This window comes from Neurospora hispaniola (genome assembly GCF_033458365.1).
Source record: "Neurospora hispaniola strain FGSC 10403 chromosome Unknown B0T23scaffold_4, whole genome shotgun sequence".
NCBI lineage: Eukaryota > Fungi > Ascomycota > Sordariomycetes > Sordariales > Sordariaceae > Neurospora > Neurospora hispaniola.
The window spans coordinates 1,545,448-1,567,329 of NW_026944409.1; the positions used below are offsets into that span (position 1 = coordinate 1,545,448).

At 50.8% G+C, this 21,882-nt stretch overlaps 3 protein-coding genes across 3 annotated transcripts; all 3 read right to left on the minus strand.

Annotated features, from left to right (window-relative positions):
* Positions 1–120: 120 nt before the first annotated feature.
* On the minus strand, positions 121–4,222 carry B0T23DRAFT_404426 (uncharacterized protein; the record flags this gene model as incomplete). The annotated part of the gene is made up of 6 exons (XM_062838901.1): positions 121–1,578; positions 1,981–2,100; positions 2,192–2,629; positions 2,965–3,080; positions 3,138–3,290; positions 3,631–4,222. 6 exons carry the CDS (start codon positions 4,220–4,222, stop codon positions 121–123), a joined length of 2,877 nt encoding a protein of 958 aa, XP_062692804.1.
* An 8,799-nt stretch (positions 4,223–13,021) lies between these two features.
* On the minus strand, positions 13,022–15,524 carry B0T23DRAFT_139785 (uncharacterized protein). The gene is made up of 4 exons (XM_062832334.1): positions 14,675–15,524; positions 14,150–14,500; positions 13,612–14,074; positions 13,022–13,528 (listed from the first exon to the last, which is right to left on the minus strand). Exons 1-4 carry the CDS (start codon positions 15,289–15,291, stop codon positions 13,355–13,357), a joined length of 1,605 nt encoding a protein of 534 aa, XP_062692805.1. The 5' UTR covers positions 15,292–15,524; the 3' UTR covers positions 13,022–13,354.
* Positions 15,525–17,440: 1,916 nt separating this feature from the next.
* B0T23DRAFT_139777 (uncharacterized protein) lies at positions 17,441–18,620 on the minus strand. The gene has a single exon (XM_062832333.1). The coding sequence runs from the start codon at positions 18,487–18,489 to the stop codon at positions 17,629–17,631; it is 861 nt and encodes a 286-aa protein (XP_062692806.1). The 5' UTR covers positions 18,490–18,620; the 3' UTR covers positions 17,441–17,628.
* Between the last annotated feature and the right edge of the window lie 3,262 nt (positions 18,621–21,882).

The window sequence follows — 21,882 nt, forward strand, 5'->3', positions numbered from 1 at the left end:
CAACTCACCACATCACACCAACCCTCCCCAATTACCCCAGACATTTTTCATCTCGATCTTCTTGAATACGTGTATATGCTGAGAACATACTTTTTTTCTTTTAAATACGAATCATTAAGATTAGAACCAAGGTTTATCATTTCTCTCCCCGTCCTCCTCTAGCCTCCTGAGGACCGCGACAGCTTCCACATAAAGCATGTTCTTGCCCCCAATGCAGTCAACTTCCAGTCGACGACGCACCAGGGAGACAACGCTCATCGACTCAGGACGGCTCCGTGCCCGGATGATATCTTCCTCTGTGACGTTGTCCGCACCCAGCATGCGCAGCCAACTCATAGCGCGCTGGTCGGCTGCCGCCGAGCTTCCGTGCCTCGAGGTAAAACTAGCCCTAATATCGCCCGTTCGCTGACGCTTGGTCGAATGATGCTGCTGCTGCTGCTGCTGCTGCTGTTGAACGTCTGTAGCAGCAGCGATCGTAGAGCTAATCGTAGGGATCGACCGGGCTCTGTGGCCGAAAGCCCAGAATATCAAGGCACAGACGTACAGAGCCCAGTAATCGGATATGTCCTTTCCCCAGAATGACGATCGGTCTTCTGTTGCCGCACCCTTGACTGGTGCATACCGGGAGACCCCAGGAGAAACGGGACTCAGGAACTGTACAATAGAGCGGGCGGCATACTTGGTTGCCTTGACCACACTAAGATTGGCCATATCAGTAGGTACATTCGCATCCCCGCCTTGATGATAGTGATAATTCTCTGCCCAGGCTTTCAGGCACCTTTGGTGAATGCCAAATGCTGCGGCTGACAAGACTTTCTTGGTGAACAACCATGATTCGCCGCTGACAGCAAGAAGATCACGAAGCGGGGTATGATGCAATGCGAGGTAGGTACTGGCGATAGGACAACCGGGGAAAAGGCTTCCAAGACGTGTCTCTACGTCAAGCGAACCGCGAGTTCTTGAATCTGGGGGTTGCAAGAAGTCGGGCCGAAAGCAAGGTGATTCCTGCTGAAGAGGACTGAACTGGCTATTCATGTTATGCAATTGGGGATCGACTTCGCTCATTGAGGACTTTCGGGCCGAGGCAGATGGTGCGGTCAAGCCCTGCCTGCATGGGATTCGCAGATATTCAGCTACAAGAATGATCATGCGATCGATGCTGATCTGCCTTGAAACGAAATCGGGGGTAATGGTTCCTGGCGAGGGCGCAAAAACTGGGATGCCAGCCGAAGGGTCTTCCGCAAGGATCTTCGCCCAGGGAGCTGCTGAAGAAGCCTCCCAAAGCCTCAAGCTCGAGCCCATAAGAGGGATAGGTGGGTGTGTCAGTTTTGAGGCCACTGAGGACTGGCCTAGTTGCGGCTGCTGCTGATAGATAGCGACGTGTCCATCGAGGAAAAAGCATGCTGCCAGGAGACGGCGATGTGCCTCTGCATCAACCCAGTTCTTCCAGGAGGCGTGAATCGATGATTGTTGATCCGAAGGGGAGGCAGTATAGTCGATCATAGTTGGGTGATGATACAAAACCTGTGGGTTGAAAGCACCCTGTAAGTACGTCTGTTCGCTGACCTCAAGCTGTGGCTGAGAAGGAAGAGAAAAGCCCAAAGAGTGATGATTTGATGTAAAATGAGACGACCCAAACCTTCTCCGCCGAGACGGCTGGGCAGGCGTGAGAGGAGAAGAGAAGTTATTGAGATTATCATTATAAGAAGTGAAAGACGGAGAAACAATGCCGAGAGGAGAGGAGGTTGAAGATGAATAAGACGATGGAAAATTGCCGATGTGGGCAGGATCCAAAGCACTGAGGTGTCGCAGTGCAATGGATGACATCGTGTTTGAGGTGGCTGCCATGGAAATAGAAGAGCAGTCCGAAGTAACAGATAACGAACCAGGGGACCAGGCACTGGGATCAATGGCCCATGATCCTTGAATGCTTTCGGGAGTTGAGAAAGACGACACAGTAAGGAACTGTGAAGCACTCACCCTCTTGTAGAGATCCTCAAACAACCTCGAGGGTCGTATAACGGCATTCTGTCCGCGTAACCGGGCGAAGTATTCGCATAGAAAAATGGCCTGCATGACTTGGATATTCCACTGTAGTGTCTATATTGACCCCAACCGTCAGTGAACAAAACTTTATGCTGCAAAGACCATGCTTGGTCCTCCTTGAAGGGACTGAGAGTGGCCGACTCACTTTCTTTACCTCCCTCCAAGCCAAATCATGCAATCGGCTGCCCTTGACACGATCTTCTTCGTCATCGAGAAGCTGGGTCGCCATCGCAGCCATGGCATACCGCAGCACCTCTTCAGGCGCGTTTTCGAAGGAAGCTCGATGGACTATTGGGAGCAGGGGGTGAACTTTCTCCCAGTATACCGCAAGATACCGCGGAAGAGCGCCGTGGAGAGGATTCATTAGTGATTTAGGAAGAGTGGCCCCGGTGAACTCGCACCCATTACTTATCGGCAAACCCAGTGTAACCAAGTTTCCGTTTTCATAACCAACATCGTCGCTGCTGTAGCTGGGATCGGCACTACCCTCAAGCCCAGCTCTCATAGCGTCAAACATGCCGATGTCCTCCAAAGGGAATGGAGCACCCGGCATACCATACGAGCAGTCCAACAGCGCCTCTTTCTGGATCCGGGTGTCCAACTGAGGTTGAAGAGCAGTGGCAGGCAACACTAAAGTTTGTGTGTGAGAAGGCGTGTTCAGAGGCGGGGTTGAACTACGAACAGACGAAAACGAGCTACCACGCTGGTGCTGGTGGTAAGAGCCTTGCGGGGAGGTCGCTCCACCTGCTCTAGGAGGCACGATAAGATGATTGTAGGGCCGCGGCCGTGAGCCGGAATTGTAAGACGGTGAGTTTGCTAAGCGACGGGTGAACATATTTTCCTGTTGGATTTGATCTCCAGTGTCGGAACTCGATGGGTATAATTGGGGAAGGTTCGGAAAGGGAGTCATCACTGGACCTGTCCATATCTCCGTACCAGATACTGGAGTTGTTGAATAGCTTGAGGTGGTCGTCGTCGAAGGAGAATGACGCCAGGAGTCTGACATAGGTACGTCCGGAATGGGTGTTTCCATTCTCGATTCTAGCGGCAGTATCCTAGGCGGTTGGGGCGGCCAATTGATGTCCGGGGACGATACAACCGGGTTGTATTGAGGCCCAGGGGGGTAGTGATACGGATCTTGGGCTTCGGCACAATCTGGCTCTGGCTGCATTCCTGATACTGTATCATGGCGTAGTACTCTTCCACAAGGATCGGAAGAGCCTGGTGATAGCCCGCCAGATGGCCTTAGGCCCGACCGTGACGGTACAAATCCGATCGGTGGAGAGGGTGGACCAGGATTGTCATGCTTGTGGTCACCTGGTACAGTTTGAAGCACTTTATCGCCTTCTTGCTCACTGCGAGCAACATCATGATTAGTACAAATTTGGCTGCGCACCAGTTCCACATCGGTACTTACTGTCTCTGCTGATGTCGCACCAGCAGGTCCGACCGATGGAACGCCTTGTCACAATTGGGATATGGGCAAGAGTACTCTGGGGGCCCATGACCAAGTTGATGACGTCTCAGATGCTCTGCCCTCGTAAAGGTCTGTTCGATAGTGTTAGCAGAAATAGCAGTACTCACAGGACATGTGAAGTCTTCTTGCCTTTGATGGCCTGCAGATGTCGCAAACATGCACCGGTATGCCTTTCTTTGCTCTGCTCACTCGGCCCGTGATGGGCGTGAGCCTCATGGGAAGCTCGGAAGTATGGGACTGTGAACGCATTGGCCTCAATGGCGTGTGCGACTGGGGGTAGTTGCCGCCCGTTGATGATGTTGACGCAGACCCATACCCCGTAGTATGATCCGCCGAGTCATTGCTCGCTGTGCTACGACGGCGCATCGTGGACCTGATATGAACAGCTAGTGGAATCGAAGATGCAAGAGGGTTGACGCCTTTGGATCCCCAGCTAATGCCCTGGCTCTTGGTCTGAGAAGAGGAAACAGCTAGGCTGATATCTCGAGGTTGGATAGATGGTCCGGGGTTACTGTCATATCTCGGGAGCGTGATAGGTGGTAACGTTGTCGGTGGTAGTGATGGTAGTTGAGTATGGAGAGGTGGTCTATGGGGATGGCCCATGTTGACTGGATGGTCCGAGGCGACGTCCTTTTTATTGATGTGGTGAGACTCGGTATGGTCCTCGTTGACATCCATTATGAACTTGAGGCTAGCCATTGTGGGCGGCAATCTCAAATTTGGAAGTCAGACACCAAGTTAGTAATACACAGCCCGGTTTGAATATCCGCAAGAGCAGAGGTAGCAGTCAAAGAGGAAACGTCAAGCCAGATCTGGCAGGGCAGTACGTAGTACGTACAAGCGCGGCTGCAGCACGCGCGAAGACGAGACTTCAGTTGATGGGTAGTATGTGAGCAAAGGCAGGAGACAAGCCCTCAGCCTTCCTCCGAGTAGTAGAGAAAGGCCGCGTCGTTGGGCGATCCGAGTGGAGACATGTCGAAAGGTTGCGTACTAGGTAGGTACGGGCTCGCGGCGCGCTGGAGGCACTGCCATATCGAGATGGCCTTTGCACCGTACTGTGTCGCTAAGGTAGACTTGTCGTTGCGTGCTGCGGCAGAGTAGCAACAGAGCGCTGCGTGAGTAAGAGACATACGTGAAGGCTAGAGAGAGTGTGTGTGGTAGCAACGAAAATGATGGGATGCAAGGGAAAATCATCCATTGGTATGTACCGTCTTAAGCCTACCTTGCAGAGGCTGGGTGCGCACCCGTTTGAGAGAGGCTGTTACTGCGACCAGGGGTCAGTCCCTGTCAGCTGGGGATGTGAATGTGTGCAAGGAAGGGGCAGGGGTGGTAAGGGTCCATAGGACAGACAGGGGAGATATCGGGTACGCAGGTACGTACCTAGACGGAAAAGTTTGGGGGACGGGAGGACTACACTACTGACTGTACACTAGGTACCTACTTTCCAGAAAATATCTCAAGATACCTCCTAAAAGTCATGGGCTGCTAAACCCAACAACATGATGTTTGCCGCGATGGCAAGCACACATGCGTTAGACGCCATGGCGGCACCAATCAAGTGGTTTGAAGCCCACCAAGTCAAAGTGATAGTCGCGATCAGACAAGCGCGCAGGTGGTGTCTGCTGCGACGCATCAGCTTTGCAAACCCGATGTCATCGTGCGGCCGTCACATACATAGGTAGCTTGCATGTTCGTTCCCATGACAGTGGGCGTTCACGTGTGAAGGTTGGACAGTCCTACCGTGTACCATACACAGTATCTTCACTTGAGCCAGTTGGTAGAGGTAGTAGCTTTCTCTTCGCCTTGGTCACTGGGGACGTCCCCTGCCCGCTAGAGGTACTCTGACAAGGAGAGCTGGAGGCGCAGCTCTTCCTACCTGCAAGCCCGGCCAAATCGTGACACAAGCATCTAAAATGGGGACAACTCGATGCGTTGTGTGACGGTCGACTTGTGGCGCTTTTCGACCCATAATCTGCGCTATGTACCGCTATGACAAGATGTGGATTCGGACATGTTCAAGGATACACCGGACGCGGACTTTGAGAAAGGAGTCGAACTAGGTGTCGTGATGGAGCCAAGTCGGCCTTCCACACAACTTGTCAAACATGCTCGTTAGGCGGCGCTTGTCCCGCATCTGTCGGCTCTTGAGTCGTCGAGGATATGGTACCGCGTTATGTGTAGTGTACACCTGTGCAGGCATTTACACTGCTTTGTTAGCGCGGTGAAATTGTACACTAAGTGGCGATACCGCGCTAACAGATTACACTAAGGTAGGTAGTGAGTACCGGTAGAGGTGTACATACAGCAGTGGAGTACAGTGTCCACACCTAGTAGTACATAGCCGTGTAAATGTACGAGGTGCAAGAGGCTCGGTCCGCTGTGGGCCAGGGGCAACTACAAGGTTGGGATAATTCTACTTTTCTTCCATCCAACGTCGAATATCTCGAACAGGCCAAGGTTTGACCAATGGAACATGCTGCAGTGCATGTTATTGCCTTGACTGGCTGTGCTCGGGTTCTGGATTCAACATTTTGTTTTCGAACCTGTGTTCTTTCGTCTAGACGCGACTAGATATCGTCGCATTCCGCTGATGAAGAATGACATAGTGGGTGGTGGACGCGGACAAGGGGGGAACGCCATCGTCGATTTTCATTGGCGTGGCCGTTCCCACTGCACAGCGCCAGGTCAGAAATCCTATTTCGAGGAATTCTCTATGCAGGTTTGCTTGGGTCACGGCTCGGGAGCCAAGCTCAACTGCTCAAGTGCAGAACTTCAAAGTAGATGATAGATGGTGAAAGGTGCCGTTGACGTGACGAGTATACACTACGTGCTCGCCTCTTAGTCGGTTGCAGCATCCATTTATCATGAGATCTGGTCGAGATGAATAGACGTGGTACCTTGTTGCATTTGGCCATGTGAACGGCAGCAGGCATATGAAACCTTGGGCATGTCTCCAAGACACATCATCAAGCCCTTGCTAGGGCCCATGAGGCTCAACGAAGGAGGCTTCGGGCTTCTGACCCGGAAACTGCCGGACACTTGAACGGCTGAAGCTGAGGCCTGCGGGCCGACAGTCAATGGAGAAGCGGGGGCCAAACACGGGGACAGTCCTCTGAAACAAAATCGAATTGGCTGCATGAGCAAGACCTGAAACCCAGGCCGGGTAGGCGTACAGAGTGGGAGCAAGGTTAATCAGCCTTTCCACTACAGGCCATCAGCTCCATTAGCCTCGCATGCAAGGCAAACAAGCGAGCGTATATAGTCAAGATCCATCTGATAACGGCTGAGCTTCAGCTGTGCTGGTGGAGGATAATGAAGGGGGCGCCCGTGTAGGGTGTTGACAGCTGAAGAATGGACTGCGGCCTCGGGCAACATTCACTAGCAGCTGCCGAGGGCAATGCACCCATGATATCGCATCATGTTTCTCTCGGTGATGCTCTTCGGCAGATGAAGCAGAGAGCGAGTTGTGACGAGCTGTCCAGCGCGCGTAGACCACAGTTTTTCATTCGCTTTCATGGGCCTCAAATGAGAGGTGCCGAACAGGCAGTAAGTTCTGGGTCGTCGGCCGGCGCGCCTAATATCCGCGGTGAGTTTGGTGATCAGGCGCAGGCACGCCAGCTACACAAAGTGACCCGCAAAGGACCTGGGATGTAATGATGGTCCCGATGTGCCGGCATTGCGGTCTGAAGTTTGTGTGCAGTGGAGGTGTGTAAGGTACAAACAATGCGTGGCGGCGGTTGCGATATGCATACATCATGATATCTGCCATGGATACTGACCAGGATTTTGTGTCGATGCAAACTGGGTCAGCCATATCGCCATGCTTTGTGGTCTTGGGCAGGTGGCAGTGTGATGGTGTTGAAAGACGGTGCAAGCCACAGGCCCATCAGGCAGCCAGTCAGGCTAGCAGGGACCGGAACTTGATGCGGGCCCGCGATGCATGCTCGATGCTGGAGATCATGCTTAGATGCTACTGCAAATCAATGTTGTGAGGAATGAAGGCAAGGTTTCGATAGATCATCCATCTACCTAGGTGCCTTCATGATGGCCATGCCCGGTGATCCCGTCAAACGCGGGGCATCATCCAAGCAAGACAGGATTGAGCTGCCTCGATTGGAGGAGGTTTCCGAATTTGTCTTTTGGGACGAGCGAGGTGCATGGATGATGAAGCAGTTCGGCAGTGCTGCGCTTTGTGTTGCATTGGAGATGGACAAATCGAGGTGTTGCGGTGAGGTTAACAAGTTTTTTGAACGGTTGGAGTCGATCAAAAGTGGTGGAAGATACCTCTAGTCTAGAGATCAGGTGTATTCCAAGATTGGAAAGATGGAAGCACGCGACGTCCCATCACTCAATTCGTACAGTGCAATACCATACACCACGAGTTGGTGCCGACTGGTAGTGTTTTGTACCTAGAGCAACTGCAGAACACTATCAGATGCTTTGCATAAGTGGTTTGTTAGTTCCCTCTTCCATTGGTACATAGTGTACATACGCCGGTCTTGGCCGGCGCTTATGGTGCTTTTATTTTTAGCATCCGGCTTGGCATCTCCAACTTCTCCAACACAACCCCACCCCTTCCCCCCTCATGGAAGCTACCCCACCGTCGACTACATACCATCCATCGCGCCTTCACTTCCACAGTCTGTTACAGGTAAATTCCTTCCAGTTTCTTCCGATTAAGTATGATTCTAACAATTCTCCTCCTCATTCTTTCCATCCCAACATTATGCGGACAGTGATTCGAATCATGTCCTCCTGTGAATCGTAGAGCGGATTCATTGCCCCTCCCCGTTCATACATACCTCTTACCCCAGATCGCAAAGGCCTTTCAAGTCGCACAGCATCAAACAAAGTACAAGACCAACAAGGTCAGTCAATCCATGTCAACTGCAGTCAGCAAGAGACCAACTTGAACCGTTGCGTGGGATGAGAATGTTACGTCCAAAGTGAGAGCAAGCCAGTCATCTATGTCACCACATCCAATGGTGCCCTCGATCCTGTTCACCAGCCATGGGGGACGAGCCACAGATTACACGGAATCAGGCACGCTAAGGGCCTAGCCGGTAGGTAGGTACTATGTATGTGCCGCGTCCATTGTATCTTGTTCCCGCTTTGCCATCGTCAGTGACTCGGTATCGACGTCCATAACTGCTCTACAGTGCTGCTACGCCAGTCTCATTGCCTTACAGGTACGTACCGCTTTAGGTTGTGTTCGGGGGCTGTAAGGTGCAGTCTTACAGCTGCACTTTTCGTATTCGGTTGGATTCCAGAAAAATTCTGCAATTCGCTGCATCAAGTACCCAATGCATGCACCAAACCAGGGGCAATCAGAGATCCAGATTCCTCACTGAAATACGAACATTGGTTAACTTTTTGAAGGTCCCAGGCCCCGTGTTCAAGGCTATGAGAACCCTCACTACCTTACCTTACGATGACCTGACGGAACGCCAGCATTTTGAAGCATTTGGCTCGCGCTGGTTTTGCCTAGAATACGTAATATTCAAGAGGAATTATCCCCGGACCAAGGGTGCTAGCTGTCATCAGTTGTTTCCTATCTTGTACATCCCTTTCGGCACTTACTCGTCATTAAGGGAGCCATATCCTACCTTCTACAGTTCGGTTGAATGTTTTGTCCATTTGGCCTTTACAGCTCGTGGCATAATTCTGTTCTGGTCCAATCACACGATGAGCACCTCTCAGCTCCAAGGTGCCGTCCCTGAATGCTCCCCTTTGCGGCGTCGTTTATCACGGGACGACCCGAAAAGACAACGTGTTCAGGCGTATGTAATCTTAGCTCCTCACGGTTATGGCTGCCAAAAATTGGAAAACTGGTGCCCTGCGGAGCTAGAGACGGCTCTTACTATTAGTTCTGCGAAAGATCATGAACGTTAGTGACATGGAATATGTTTGGCCGAAGCACAAGTTCAGTTTGTTACAGATCTCGGTTGGTATAACATCGTCACATTATAGAATCAACCGGACCGCCGGGAGGTGGGGTTATCGGAAAAATTCTCAACCAGTTTGGAAAACACAGCTACACGGCTATATCTCCGTCTCGTACTCTGGCCAGATGTGCCAGCCAAAACCCCTCCTATATTTACTTTGAGCAACCCCAGGCTTCCTCACCCTCGGATACTGTACCGATCCATAATCGCCCAGATCGTCTTATTCAAGCGTTTCTTGCTGGATGCTAGCCCAGGCGAACCAGTTCTATTTCAACATGGGTATACATACTCATTACAAAATGAAAAGGTCCGAAAGGCTTTTACTCACCTGGACAGTAAGCCTACTAAGCCAGGTTCAAATCCATACTATTCTTGTACACCTAGAAGCAGTATATCCCTGTTTTCCTGGTAGATGTTGTAGTACAGCGCGTGGTTCTTGTGTGATACAAACTATTACAGCCACAGCCTTACCAAAGTCCTTTTGGTGCTGCCCATATGTTGTTTCGCACCGTGTGTACAAAGAGGTACCTTCAAGTAGAGGTGGCCTTGTCTTGACGCACAAACTTCCATCGCATACAAAATGATTAACAACATCAGACGTTGGGACCTTTCCTTTTGCCTCGAGGATGCATTCAACTTTCAGTCCCTAGCCATAAATGACAGAAGGTTCCATGTCGAGTGCCGTTTCATTCTTGGCTCAATAGTTTGACGCTCGGCAGGTGAAGGAATGGCAAATTATACTTTATCATTTCGAACCGAAGCTCGGCACAGAACCACATCGTTGGAATTACAGTAAGGGTACAACGAGTCTCTATCTGTAGCATCCAGAAATTAATGAGCCTACCATTTTCGTTACACTTCGAGCATCATAACAATCCAACTAGCTCTAAAGTGAGTACCCATTTTGTGCTGCGAGTCGGGTATAACCGAACCTCTTCCGTTGAGGTGTAGAACTGGGCAGATTTTCGACCTATAGACCAACCACTCTAGTTTTTGATCTACACTTCTTTTCAGTTTTCGTTCCTGACCTTACATGGACGTTACATACCTTGATCATATCCAATTGAACACGACAATATAGTCCGCCATTGTCCCAAAGCTCTTCGCCGCGCGAACAACATTGCGTTGGCCCTTTTTACAACACATAAGACAAATTCACTAAAGAAACATAGCACATGGAGAATAAGTTAGGCAAAGACTACTATCTGTATGGGGAAATGATCGGACGAAATCAGAACTACCATCTGTGCCGCCCCGCTTGCCCTTGACAAGCGACCAATCCAGGCCGAGGTGGCAGGATCTCCATCGGGACAAGAGTGGTGTTTTGCTACTAGAAATGGAACTTATTTTATTGCAAATGTATTTTTCGTTTTCATAGTCTCTGCTGAGCTGGAAGTCAAGGCGCAACAGTATCTACTAGTAAGAGAAGGCCACGCACAACTTGTCTATGCCGTTCCACGCTGCTCAAAAAGCGGCGGTGGATTGTGGGCATTGGCTCTGAAGTACTTACCTTGGAGGACTAACGGGATTTTTGGGATGATTGATGCGGTGTGCGGAATGTTGGCGAGGCTGACTCTGCGCAAACTGATTCAGTGGAAGGAATAGAGGTTATTTAATTTGCGGTTCGCTCTGCCCTATACCTATGTTGAGCTTGAGATTTACTTTGCGAAGGGTAACCGGGAGATTGACCATGGCTATACGATAGGTGGCCCCTTCCAGATTTAGTCAACCATAGAAATGAATGTATAGCCGTCAACACTGGGCGAACGTGCCACATGCCTACCTACCTAGCTACGCAGGTTCGAAATGCATATGTGCGATCGTGATAGGCATCAGAATCAGGATTCAGATGGAAATCGCCAGGCCGGTAACTAAGCGTATCTTGATTGATTTCCCTTGCTCGTGGAGCACTGGCTGGTAGACTCGAATCATGACTTGGATGTTATTCTTCCAAAACTCTTGAGCTGGCACCTTGAAACGCAAGCTTGAGCCGCTCGCTTCTCTCGAGGAGTGGGATACATAGATGGCACACATCCACGTGGCAAGGGAAGATGGGCGAGTGGTCGGGTAGAATTTTATAGCAAATGATGAGAATGTCATTTCATCCCATCGCCCGAATGTCCGAGTCGTCTAATTGAGCGATTCGGGTAGTATGCTCCAGACATTTTGCATGTGGAAAAGGTGTTTGTTACTCTAGAGGTATCCAGGAATTAAGAATAAAGATCTAAAGTTCTTAATACCCAGGGGTCGCCATTGTAAAAGTCGATTTCCAAAGAAATGAAACAGGTAACAACGGAGGACTTCAAAAAGCCTACATACAAATAGTGGTCATATGGTAACAACAAAGCTAATTCACCAATTTATCAACATTGTCTTCGCCCTCTGGAGAACCACAAAGTAAACTTTTTGTGCCACAAGCATCACAGAACGATGAATGCGACGTATTACACACATGCCCAGGACCAAGCAATAACACCTCTCCAAACAGGGAAGATGGTGTACATATAGATTCTTGGACACTGATTAATGGATGGGAGGATTGCTGTAGCTGTACGTATAGGCCACAAGAGCACCCACCTTCGCTCACACCAAATAATTCTCACGTGTTCCTGTACCACCCCCCAATCTGACAGGCCATTACGTGCATGGAATAATCTCACCACAAGTTAGTGATGGCGAGGGTCGAGTCGGGTGCTAACCCGCCGGCGCCACCACCCGCACTGGCGGCCGCGCTTAGCTGAACGAATAAGAAATGACCTGACTATAGTCTGACTCGTGTGAAAGTGAATAGAATCTGTATGTGATATTTCGTGCAGTATCGGTCGGGTAGGGCGTTGATGGCAGGTCGGACCATTCGCTGGACACGTAGTGAGATGTACTCGCGGGAGGGTAGTGACAGTTAGTAGCTTGCAATGTGACTGGAGTTCATGTTAAATGATGACTGTTGGTTCTAATGGAACGTTTAAGGAAGCAGCAAAAGCACATGCTTACGCACAATGGTCAGTTGGGCAATGGAGAGCGGAGGCTTTCAGAAACTGTGCCGCTTGGGTGCTTGAAGTTAAACGATGGTACCTGGCTGGCCCTTGGACAACTCGAAATGTGGCATCTCCCGTGTCGGAAGATTTCTGTTGTTGAAGTCGACTGGCTCATCTATCTCTTCTTGTCATTTAAGAGAAACACAATAGGCTTGAACAGTGCTCAATATGGACTGAGAAGATAGACAAATACGTGTGTAATCGCGTGGGCTGTTGAAAATATGTGGAAGAGTAACTAAAGGAGCAATGGAGACAAACGGAGAGGATTCAGTACTTACCAGGCGTTCAGGTAATCAGCACCTTTTTTGTGTGTTTTGTTAGCTAAGGCGGGAGGGGTTTCACACTGAAAATGTTCTGCAGTTACCTTGTAGGGACAACCTTTCTCCCTTACAGCTTAGGAGCCATGCGCCATGATACCTCTCATAATGTATAAGACGATCATTGGCAAAAAGAGAGGTGAAGAGAGAAGTGAAGCAGAAAAAAGGACTTGAATGTGGTACGCATGTAAAGATACCGGTAGTGAATAATGTGTTACTTACATGTACATTTTCAAAGACGTCAACCCGCTATTTTGAGTTAATTCAGAAATACCGGGATAGCGATACTCAAACAAGAAGAGTACAGTTGCACTCCACTGTCGAAGTAAACTCAAGAGCACTATGCTGGGAAGCAAGGAGGGAAAAAAAAAGGAACAAAAGGCATCCATTATATTACACCCGTAACCGGCCCTGTGCCCTCCATCCCAACCCCAGTTCATTTAAGTTCTGTTCAGCTTTTCGATCCTTCCCATCCCATAATCATATTCAAAGAGACACCCGTATAACCCAATCTTGAGCATTTTCTCGTTTTGTTCAGACACGCCTCTGAGCACGGCTGGTAGAGGCCGAGGCCGAAGCCGCACCGGAGCCAGCCGGGACATTGGACCTCCGCTTTTCGCTACTTTTCTTTTTGTCACCCTCTTCCGAGTCATCATCGCTGGGTGCCCGGCTACCGTCTTCCTGGCTCGGCCCGCGAGTCCTGCTCATCTAAAGGGGGCAGAGTCAGTCAAAGCACTCAACAAACAGCGCTCAGTGAAAGAAAAGAAAAAAAAAGATGGTAGAACACTTACCCAAGATCGTACACCCCCAACCAGCCCAAGAGTATAACCCGTAATGAAATCGTTCACGTTTCCTGCTGCCTGCGCAGCTGCCTGTGTCGGGCTCTTGGGCGCCAAGTTAGAGGGACCTGCTTGCGCCGATCCTGAAGCTGGACCAAGGGGACTGGGACTGGTAGCATTCGACACATCGGCGCTGCTACCGCCGTTCTGCGCCATAGCCAACAGCTGCGGAGGCAGTCGGGGGAATCCCGAAGGGCTTGGGCTTTGGGGTCGACTAGACGGCCAAAACTGGCGCAGCTCCTTGCTGAGCTCCTGTCCGGTCGTAGCCCAGTTGCTGCGGATATTGTCACGCAGATCCTGGATGTGCCTCTTCAGGTCAAGCTCGTTCTTCTTTAGCCAGCTGACGTTGAGCTCTTGACGCGACGCGCCGCGCTTGAATTGACGAGCAATATACTTTTCATAATCGCGGACGATCCTGCAGTGAAAGAAATAGCTGTCAGTACAGAAACTGGTATGCAATGCGTGGAACGATAGGTGAGGGATAACTCACTTGGTGATGATGCCAGTGGTGCTCACACCCTCTGTCCGTTGCGTGACCAGGAACTTGCCAGCCGCCTTGATAGGCGCATAGATATCGTCGCCCTCATCAGCGCCGTAGGGGATGTCGTCGTGGGCCACATAGTCAATTTTGTGTTCCTCGAGGAACTCGGGTGTGACAATCCAGGGGCAGTCCTCGATAACTTCATCCACCCACTTGCAATGCCGGACGGTCTCGGCACGCTCCTTGCCTGACAAAACGGTCAAACCCTTGCGCTTGTGTGTATCCTCGTCGCCCGTCACGCCCACAAGGAGGTAGACTTCGGGGAAGGCCTTCTTTGCTTGCTCAAGCTGGCGCATGTGTCTGTTGTCCTCGTGGTTAGCAAATGCCGTTGCAAGAGCTACAAGGGGCCTCTTTCGTTATCTTCTGCCACATTGGATGCCAAATCTGCGTCAATTACCCAGCTCCGGGGGCATTGGCCTTTCCCCTGTCTTCAAATGACAAATTGCCCACCACTAGGGAAGAAGAGGAACGTACCCGAGGTGGAACAGATCGAAGACACCATCCGCATATACTCTGACTGGCCTACCCACGGGAGGAGGGTTCGTCTTGTATCCCACGGGATGGGTAAGCTTTCCAATGGGCGGTGGTGCCATGGCCGGGCCCTTGGATATTATTGGGTAACCACCCGTCTCTCCGTCTTCACTGCCATTGTTCTGGCCGACCGTGGCCTTGCGGCTGCTCTTGCGGGTGACTCTTTCGGCGATGTGATCACTGGCTTCGGTGGTATCACTAGGCTCGCCGGGATCGATAGCCTGGGCCTGCTCTATCGCATCAGTGGTGGCGGGGCCTTCTGAGAGCTGGTCGTTGTTGGGACGCTGGCGCTTGCTAGGCGGATGGCTGCTAGTGGCCGAGTCGGTCTTTCTGTGGCCAGCGGCAGTGCGTGAAGACTCGGGAGCGGTGGTGTCGCCCTCTTCAGCCGAGGCGTCGCGGGACTCGGTCTGGATGATCTGGTCCTGGTTCATGATGGCGGCGTCGACGGGGTCAAGATGTGTGGTGTTGACGTTGGAATTTGCGATGCTGTCCGCGGCAGCAGAGCTACGCTTGCGTTTCCCAGAAGCCTGAGGCGTTGACGAGTTCAGAGAAGGTGACATGGCGAGTGGATGGGGCGTAGGAAGAGAAGGAAAGAAGGGTGGGGGAAAGAGTCGATGAGTTGGGCCAGCCGATACTAGAGGTCGGGCTAAGAGGTTATGGAGTATGCAACTTGAATGGAGCAATTGAGCAATGTCGGGTAGAGGTCCAGTAGAGGTACTGCAGTGCTAATTGTGGGCCCCGTGCTATTGTACCCTTTCCAACGCAGTTGCTACCTCTGGGTAGTTGCAGTCCCAGCAACACTTTGTTCCTTCGCTGTATCTCTATGCCGTCTGCAGGCAAGAAGCGCTCAGATCAAGATGCTTGGTGCAGTAGCAGCGTCGTCTGAGGATCTGTGACTGAGATGAGGAGCGAATGAAGTTATCGCGCAGTTTGGGATTCAACGGCGCCGGGTAGGTATCAGACTTGCAGGTGACGGGACTGACAGGTTGGCAGGTATCGACCAGGTACGAGCACTTCGGGCCACTTTTAACATATATCACCAGGTCCAAAGACAACTGTTGTTGTGTTTCTGAGTGACCTCTCTTTCTCTGTTCCCTGTTTTTCTCTTCTTTGCGATTCCGAACTGATGGAAGACCCCGGCAAACCTGTATTGACAGAGGGTCGATTGGCACGATAATGCGGTTGTTGTACAGTTGACTGTAACAAGTACTCTTTCAGCTGTCGAGTCCAATGGCAGTTCCGGAGGCTGATCGGTCAGGTTTGGAAAATGAATTACTCTCTTTCACATGCGGCTAACAAAAAAGACATAGAGAAGACGTCAGAGGGCCCCTTTGCCTGCTACCACACACACACACACACACACACACACACACACACACACACACACACACACACCAGAGACGGCAAACAACAGACTCGTCGGGCAGGTCAACATGACCGACAGTCTGACTAGCGGGCGGGCACTAGTCGCGATCATTGATTCGTACCGGATTCTTGTATCGAGACAGTATATGGTGTGTATGCATCTATGCTATACTTATATGCAGATAAACCTGCTAACTAGTTTGGCGTAGGCGACTTTGACGCTAAGGGATGTAGCTAGTGTAGTAGAAGTCGCTTTCGCGGTTCGAATCGCTGGTCGTGTACCAGTCACTGATCCTAAAACTAGGTGGCTACTCTAGTAGCTCTGCCGCTAGTCAGACGGTCGACTTTGACGACCTGACGAGCAGCATCCATCATCTTTCCCCGGTCGTCGAGGACTTCTCGTTCCATTTTCAGAGGGCATGCCTGAAGAAAAGAAAAGGGTCATCTGCATGTTTTGGCGCCAGCGTCCCCTCAATTGCGACGCTATTGCTGCGGTGATCTGAGGTTTTTTCTTTGCTGCTTGAGATTCCACCAAAAGGTCAAGTCCCCGGCCGGTCTAGTTTCCTTCAACTAAAATGTAGTGTAGAGAGCAATGCGCCAAATCTTGCGAGCGGGAGGTTCTTTGTCCAAGCCAGGACGAGCATGGTAGAGGTAGAAAAACATGACACTTACAAGAGGGAAGCAATTGAAGCCGGGGCGGGAGCGTGACTGGCCTAGGGGCACTGTTAGAAATCGCTAGAAGACTCGCGCTGTCTGCAAACAGTGGACCGTGCCAGGGTGTGCCGGAAACCGGAGTGGTTGTCCAGGCCGTTAGTGCAATTGGGTGCAGGTGTGACCGCTCCTAACGGAACATGGGAACAAGCGAGCGGCGGCAGTGGCAGCTGAAGGGAAATTTTTGTTGAGCTGCAGGCATTCGCAAAAGGAAAATCACGTCATTGCCAGTTGCCAAAGCAAGGGCCAGACCACACGCCATGGGTGGGTAACCTCGATCGTTACTTTGGTCTGCGGTACGTATCTTCGAACGTTGTAGCTTGCATCGGAAGATAAGACTACCACAAACACTCTCGGCATCACCAAAGTGGCACATGCTAAAGATTTTGTCGCTCGTTCGCTTCAGTCGACGATTCATTGGCGATGGCGAGGTTGTCGGCAGCATCCAAAATCGGTTTGGGGAAGTGCTCCATTAATTTGTAAGGTCAGGCAGTGACGCTTCAATAGTAGGAACACTCGGCACGGCGTTGAAAGGTTCAGATAATGTTTACTTCATTGATGTGTTCCCAAGGCATTTGTCGAGGCATTTGTCATAGGAGTTTGTAATTCTCCCTCACATTGCGAGGTTTTTGCGTCCCCCAATGCCGCTCTCTCTAGTTATGTACCTGTAATAATCCCATTCCTTCGCGACGAGAATCCTTTCGTAGCCAGTCGAGATTGATGCCGCTTCAAAGATCCCAAACTCGACAGGTGATCATCGCCTCTTGATGTGTGTATCCAAAAGAGAAAACCGCACCATGCCGAAAAATCCAGACCAATGTTTACTGCAATACCACCTTCGACCTCCGCACAAAATGTCGCCCACACCGTGTCTTGTCGCCAGGCTTGCTCATATAGCAATATGACTTGGCACCCTCGGGCGCAATCGGCCCAAACTTCTCCGTAATGGAGCAGTACTCCATATTGTCGCCCATCCATTCCTGGATGTGCTTATGCAGCTGGCATCGCGTGACGCCGCATTTTCTGCAGTATGCTTGGCCACGGATCCGGAGCTGCGACAGTGACAGAGACTTCTTGCTCTCTTCCTCGCTCTTCTCTTCCACTGGAGAGGATGGGGTCGATCTCCTGACAGTGCCTGCAAGATGCCACGCCCACTCCAGCTCGTTTGGACCCTCGCGCCGCGTCCTGAGCGGAACGGTCCCATGCATTCGGTGGTGAATGGCGTAGAAGTGCTTGTTGGTCAGCCCGAGACAAGTGCTATCGATGGGGTCAAGAAAGTCGAAGATGGCCATGTGTAGCTCTGGTGGCAGATCGAGCAACAGCTTGCCTGCCGATGGCACGGGCAACGGCAAACGATCCGTGACAGAGTAAGACCGGCGAGGAGGGCCCAGCGCAGGCCTGCGTCGTACCGTCACCTTTTCTTCTGTCGGCTTGGGCTGGCTCCTCTCCTTCACAGGTACGACCGGCTGCTTGACAACATCTTCTTCGGGAAGCTGTTGAATAGTGTGGAGGGTAAAGAGAGGGGGCTGCGGGATGTGATATTCCTGGAAAGTTTGAGACCGGCGTGGTACTCGCTTTCCTGACCGCATAAGGCTCATTTCCTTCCTCATGTGATCCTCTCTGGTGAACGGCAACGCAGAACCCGGCAAGAGGGGTGGGGTGCTGTAGAGAACCTCGATCATGATGGTAATGGATAGCTGATCGGTACTAGAGTTCTCTCTCGATAATGGTTATCGTCGTGGTTGTTGTTGAGATTGTATAGCTGCTCCGTGAAAACAATCCCTTTTTGGTGACGGTCGTGGTCGTTGGGGCTATCGACGTGTATCACTAGTTGTATCAAACTGTAGCGGATGTAGGAGGTTGGTTGATTCGGGTGGTGGCAATGATGCTAGTGTAGAGGATGAAGGTAGAGGCAAAGCGGGCTCGGCTGCTCTGATAAAGACTTCAGGTACCAATGCCGTCGGCCACAATGAGATAATATACGGACCCCCTCACTAGCAAGCTCATAAGGAGGTGGAGGGTGGGATGGCGAGACGGGAGAATGAGGGGGTGATAGTCGTGGATGTGGAACAGATGGATCGATAGGCGGGACGGATTTCTGGGGAAATGTCTTGGGGTGTGGAATCCGGCAAGTAGGTTGTACCTGACCTGACAAAGGAAGTAGGCAAGTACCAAGGATCCGGTTCGCTGAGTCGGAGGCGTAAATGGGAAGAGGGCAAGAGCGGGAGGCGATGGATGAACGCGGATTAGCTCCCGACGGAGAAAAGGTGAGGTGAAATGGAAGAAAAGAACGAACCGTAGGCAGTCTCTGTGGAGGGAAAAATCCAGGGCTTGTTTGTGGCACGGCGCTAGGAAAGCGGTGGGGGGATCGTCACGAGGCCAGACAGGCCTTTGCATGTCACTTTCACCCTTTTCCTGATTCCGTTGCGATCCGTTTCCGAACGCCTCTTCGGACGGCCCGGCACGGTCGGAGTGCATTCTGCGTATGTAAGTACATAGTACACCATCACGCTATTGCTGTCGATTGCAGCCGTCGCAGATCTTCTCGCCGTTGCTTCATGTTGTCTCTCAATCGCTGATATCCTCAGCCCGGTTGGGCCCTGGTGGACTCGCGGTGGAGGTGAAGGCAAAGTAGGGTCTCGGGCGTTGTGGGATTGTGGGTTCGAGTGGTATCAGAGCAAACTGGCAGTCGTTCTTTGGTTCATCCCAATCTGCAGAGGACCTGGCACGGAATGCACCGTCTGCATTGACGTTTGCCTGAACGGGCATCAAAGAGTAGGTAGCCAATTCACAACCACAGACGTCGTTCAGCCAGGAAGGCTTTGACCAATCACATAGCGCTTTATATGCCGTTCATCAGTCTGCTACATGTCGGCGTTCGAAGAAGTCAACATTCGATGATCCAGAACATGTTGGAATCCTCGTGTTGCACTGCTAGACTTTGCTAAGGCTTTCTAGGAACCTTGGCCAGGATCGCAAGGGCCTGATCCCGTCTTGGACTCCTGGGAAAGATTGTATCTCATGGAATTGCCTGGACTCTCCATAATACAGTCAACCCCCTGTTGATACAACCAATTCGAGCAGGGCAGTTCCCTAGCATCATACGGTCGTTTTGCATTTGTGGGGGATATGCCCACCACTTACAGTAAGAACCCCTGCTTTTACAACTAATGCCGGCAGCCCAGATTTTTTACAAAAGAGGGAGGTTTACAAAAGGGAGGACAAGAGTATAGACTAGGTAAGAGTCTTCTAACTATTCAATAATAGTTAGAAGTATTAGAAAGTGGATCCCTTAGAGCTATTAGACCCTAGTATACGGGTATAAGAGTGCCTGCCCTACTAAATTCGACCCCTACTTTTACAAATCCGAACTATTAGCGTTATAAATTGCAAGTTGCAGGAATTACCACTAGAGGGAATATAAGCAGTCGAAAATCTTTTGCAAAAGGGGGAATTTCGCAAAAGGAGGGAGTTGTAAAAGCAGGGATCTTTACTATACAGTAAAGTCCCCTATTAATGCAATTAATACCGGTAGCTAGATTTCTTTGCAAAAGGAGGGGTTTTGCAGAAGGGGGAGCTGGTGTATAGACTATAATATAAGCTGTGGGGCTGTTGGATCACGGCCGACCACCCTAAAGGTAGGTTACCTAGACCTGCCGCACCGCCGGTATTACTCCGGCTTACCAAAATAGGACCCCTATTAATACAAATCCCCAGCGTCAACATTGCAAATAGCAGTTAGCAGTCTTCACTACTAGAGGGAATGTAGGTAGTCAAAATCTTTGGTAAAAGGGGGGGTTTTAGTAAAAGGGGGGGGTTGCATTAACAGGGGACTTTACTGTACTGTGTATGTACTACACTAGTGTAATGTAAACCACCCAAATAGCACTACACATTATACATAGGCACCAAAGCTCTTTGCATCACACAGAGGATTTGCCTTTGAGGGGGGGGGTCGCATATGGTGTACAGGGGGTTTGACTGTATGAGTATGATGCGTTTCGCAATGGCAGGTTGCAACATGTTGACAGCTGCACCACTTTTGGGTTTTGCAGTCGTTGCCTCGTTGAAATATTACATATCCCCGAGCCTTGACGGATCGCGGACACTGATGGTATGAAAACACCGTTACCATCTTCGCCCACCGCCGTTTATTTTTCGTCCGATAAAGTGCATGTCGATTTCCCATCTCAGGTAACACGTCGCACATCAACCCTCAAACGAACAAACATCTCCGAATTCGCTGAGCCAGATCGTACGTCAATGACACGATCCGGACGATATCTACACTGTCATCCCGAAGCCAAGGCGGTCGCTGACACCGAGAGAGTTGACCTGCTTTATCCACTACCCCGCCTTCTGATATCATCCCTATTTACGGAGTTCTTTCGCTAATATGTACATAGTACATCTACACATTCACTCCTGACGACCGTCCTCTGGTAAATGTTGTCTTGGCAACCGACCGCCATCTTCACGCCAGGTCTGGGTTGTCTTGATAAACTTGAAGATTGATGGTCCGGCGTCTCCCTTTCGGAAAAGTTATGCTATCAAATGTAGACAAGAAACAGGCACTGAAACCCAGCTTAACCTACTGACAGCATTGTTTGGAGTACGGAGGTTAGGGAGGAGTACTTGCGTTCGGTGGCGTAGTTCGCTTCTTGTTGGGCTTATCTATTTTGTAGTGTACAACACAACTGATATCTAACTTTCCCTGTTACCATAACAATCGGTTACCCTTTACACTACTTTGACTGGCTAATTAGGGGGCATATTTAGGGGTACAATTCATCATGCCCCTTCAATGATCGGCGGCTATGATGTGTACACTAAATCATCTAGCTGTTCCTCTGCACGTGGTGGTGCGCCGAACAGCCGCTAAATGGGGATATCGAAATTGACTTGGACCCAACCTGATCCATTCTTCGAAAAGTATGCGCATGGTACGCGTGGCGTCGTGTCGAGCTCGCAAGGCTGTTAGAGCGCCCAAAACACGTACGATGCGATCCGAGAATCAATGGGGAGAGATCTTCATCATTATCATCCAAATGGAGGTACACGACTCGAGTGCGGAT

Bases quoted from the DNA above. Each gene is read 5' to 3' on its own strand.
- B0T23DRAFT_139785 (XM_062832334.1), bottom strand. From the start codon at position 15,291: ATGTCACCTTCTCTGAACTCGTCAACGCCTCAGGCTTCTGGGAAACGC. The intron at 14,501-14,674 runs GTACGTTCCTCT...CGAGGACAACAG, and splicing joins TTCGATCTGTTCCACCTCGG to ACACATGCGCCAGCTTGAGC. The intron at 14,075-14,149 runs GTGAGTTATCCC...CTTTCACTGCAG, and splicing joins ACCACTGGCATCATCACCAA to GATCGTCCGCGATTATGAAA.
- B0T23DRAFT_139777 (XM_062832333.1), bottom strand. From the start codon at position 18,489: ATGATCGAGGTTCTCTACAGCACCCCACCCCTCTTGCCGGGTTCTGCG.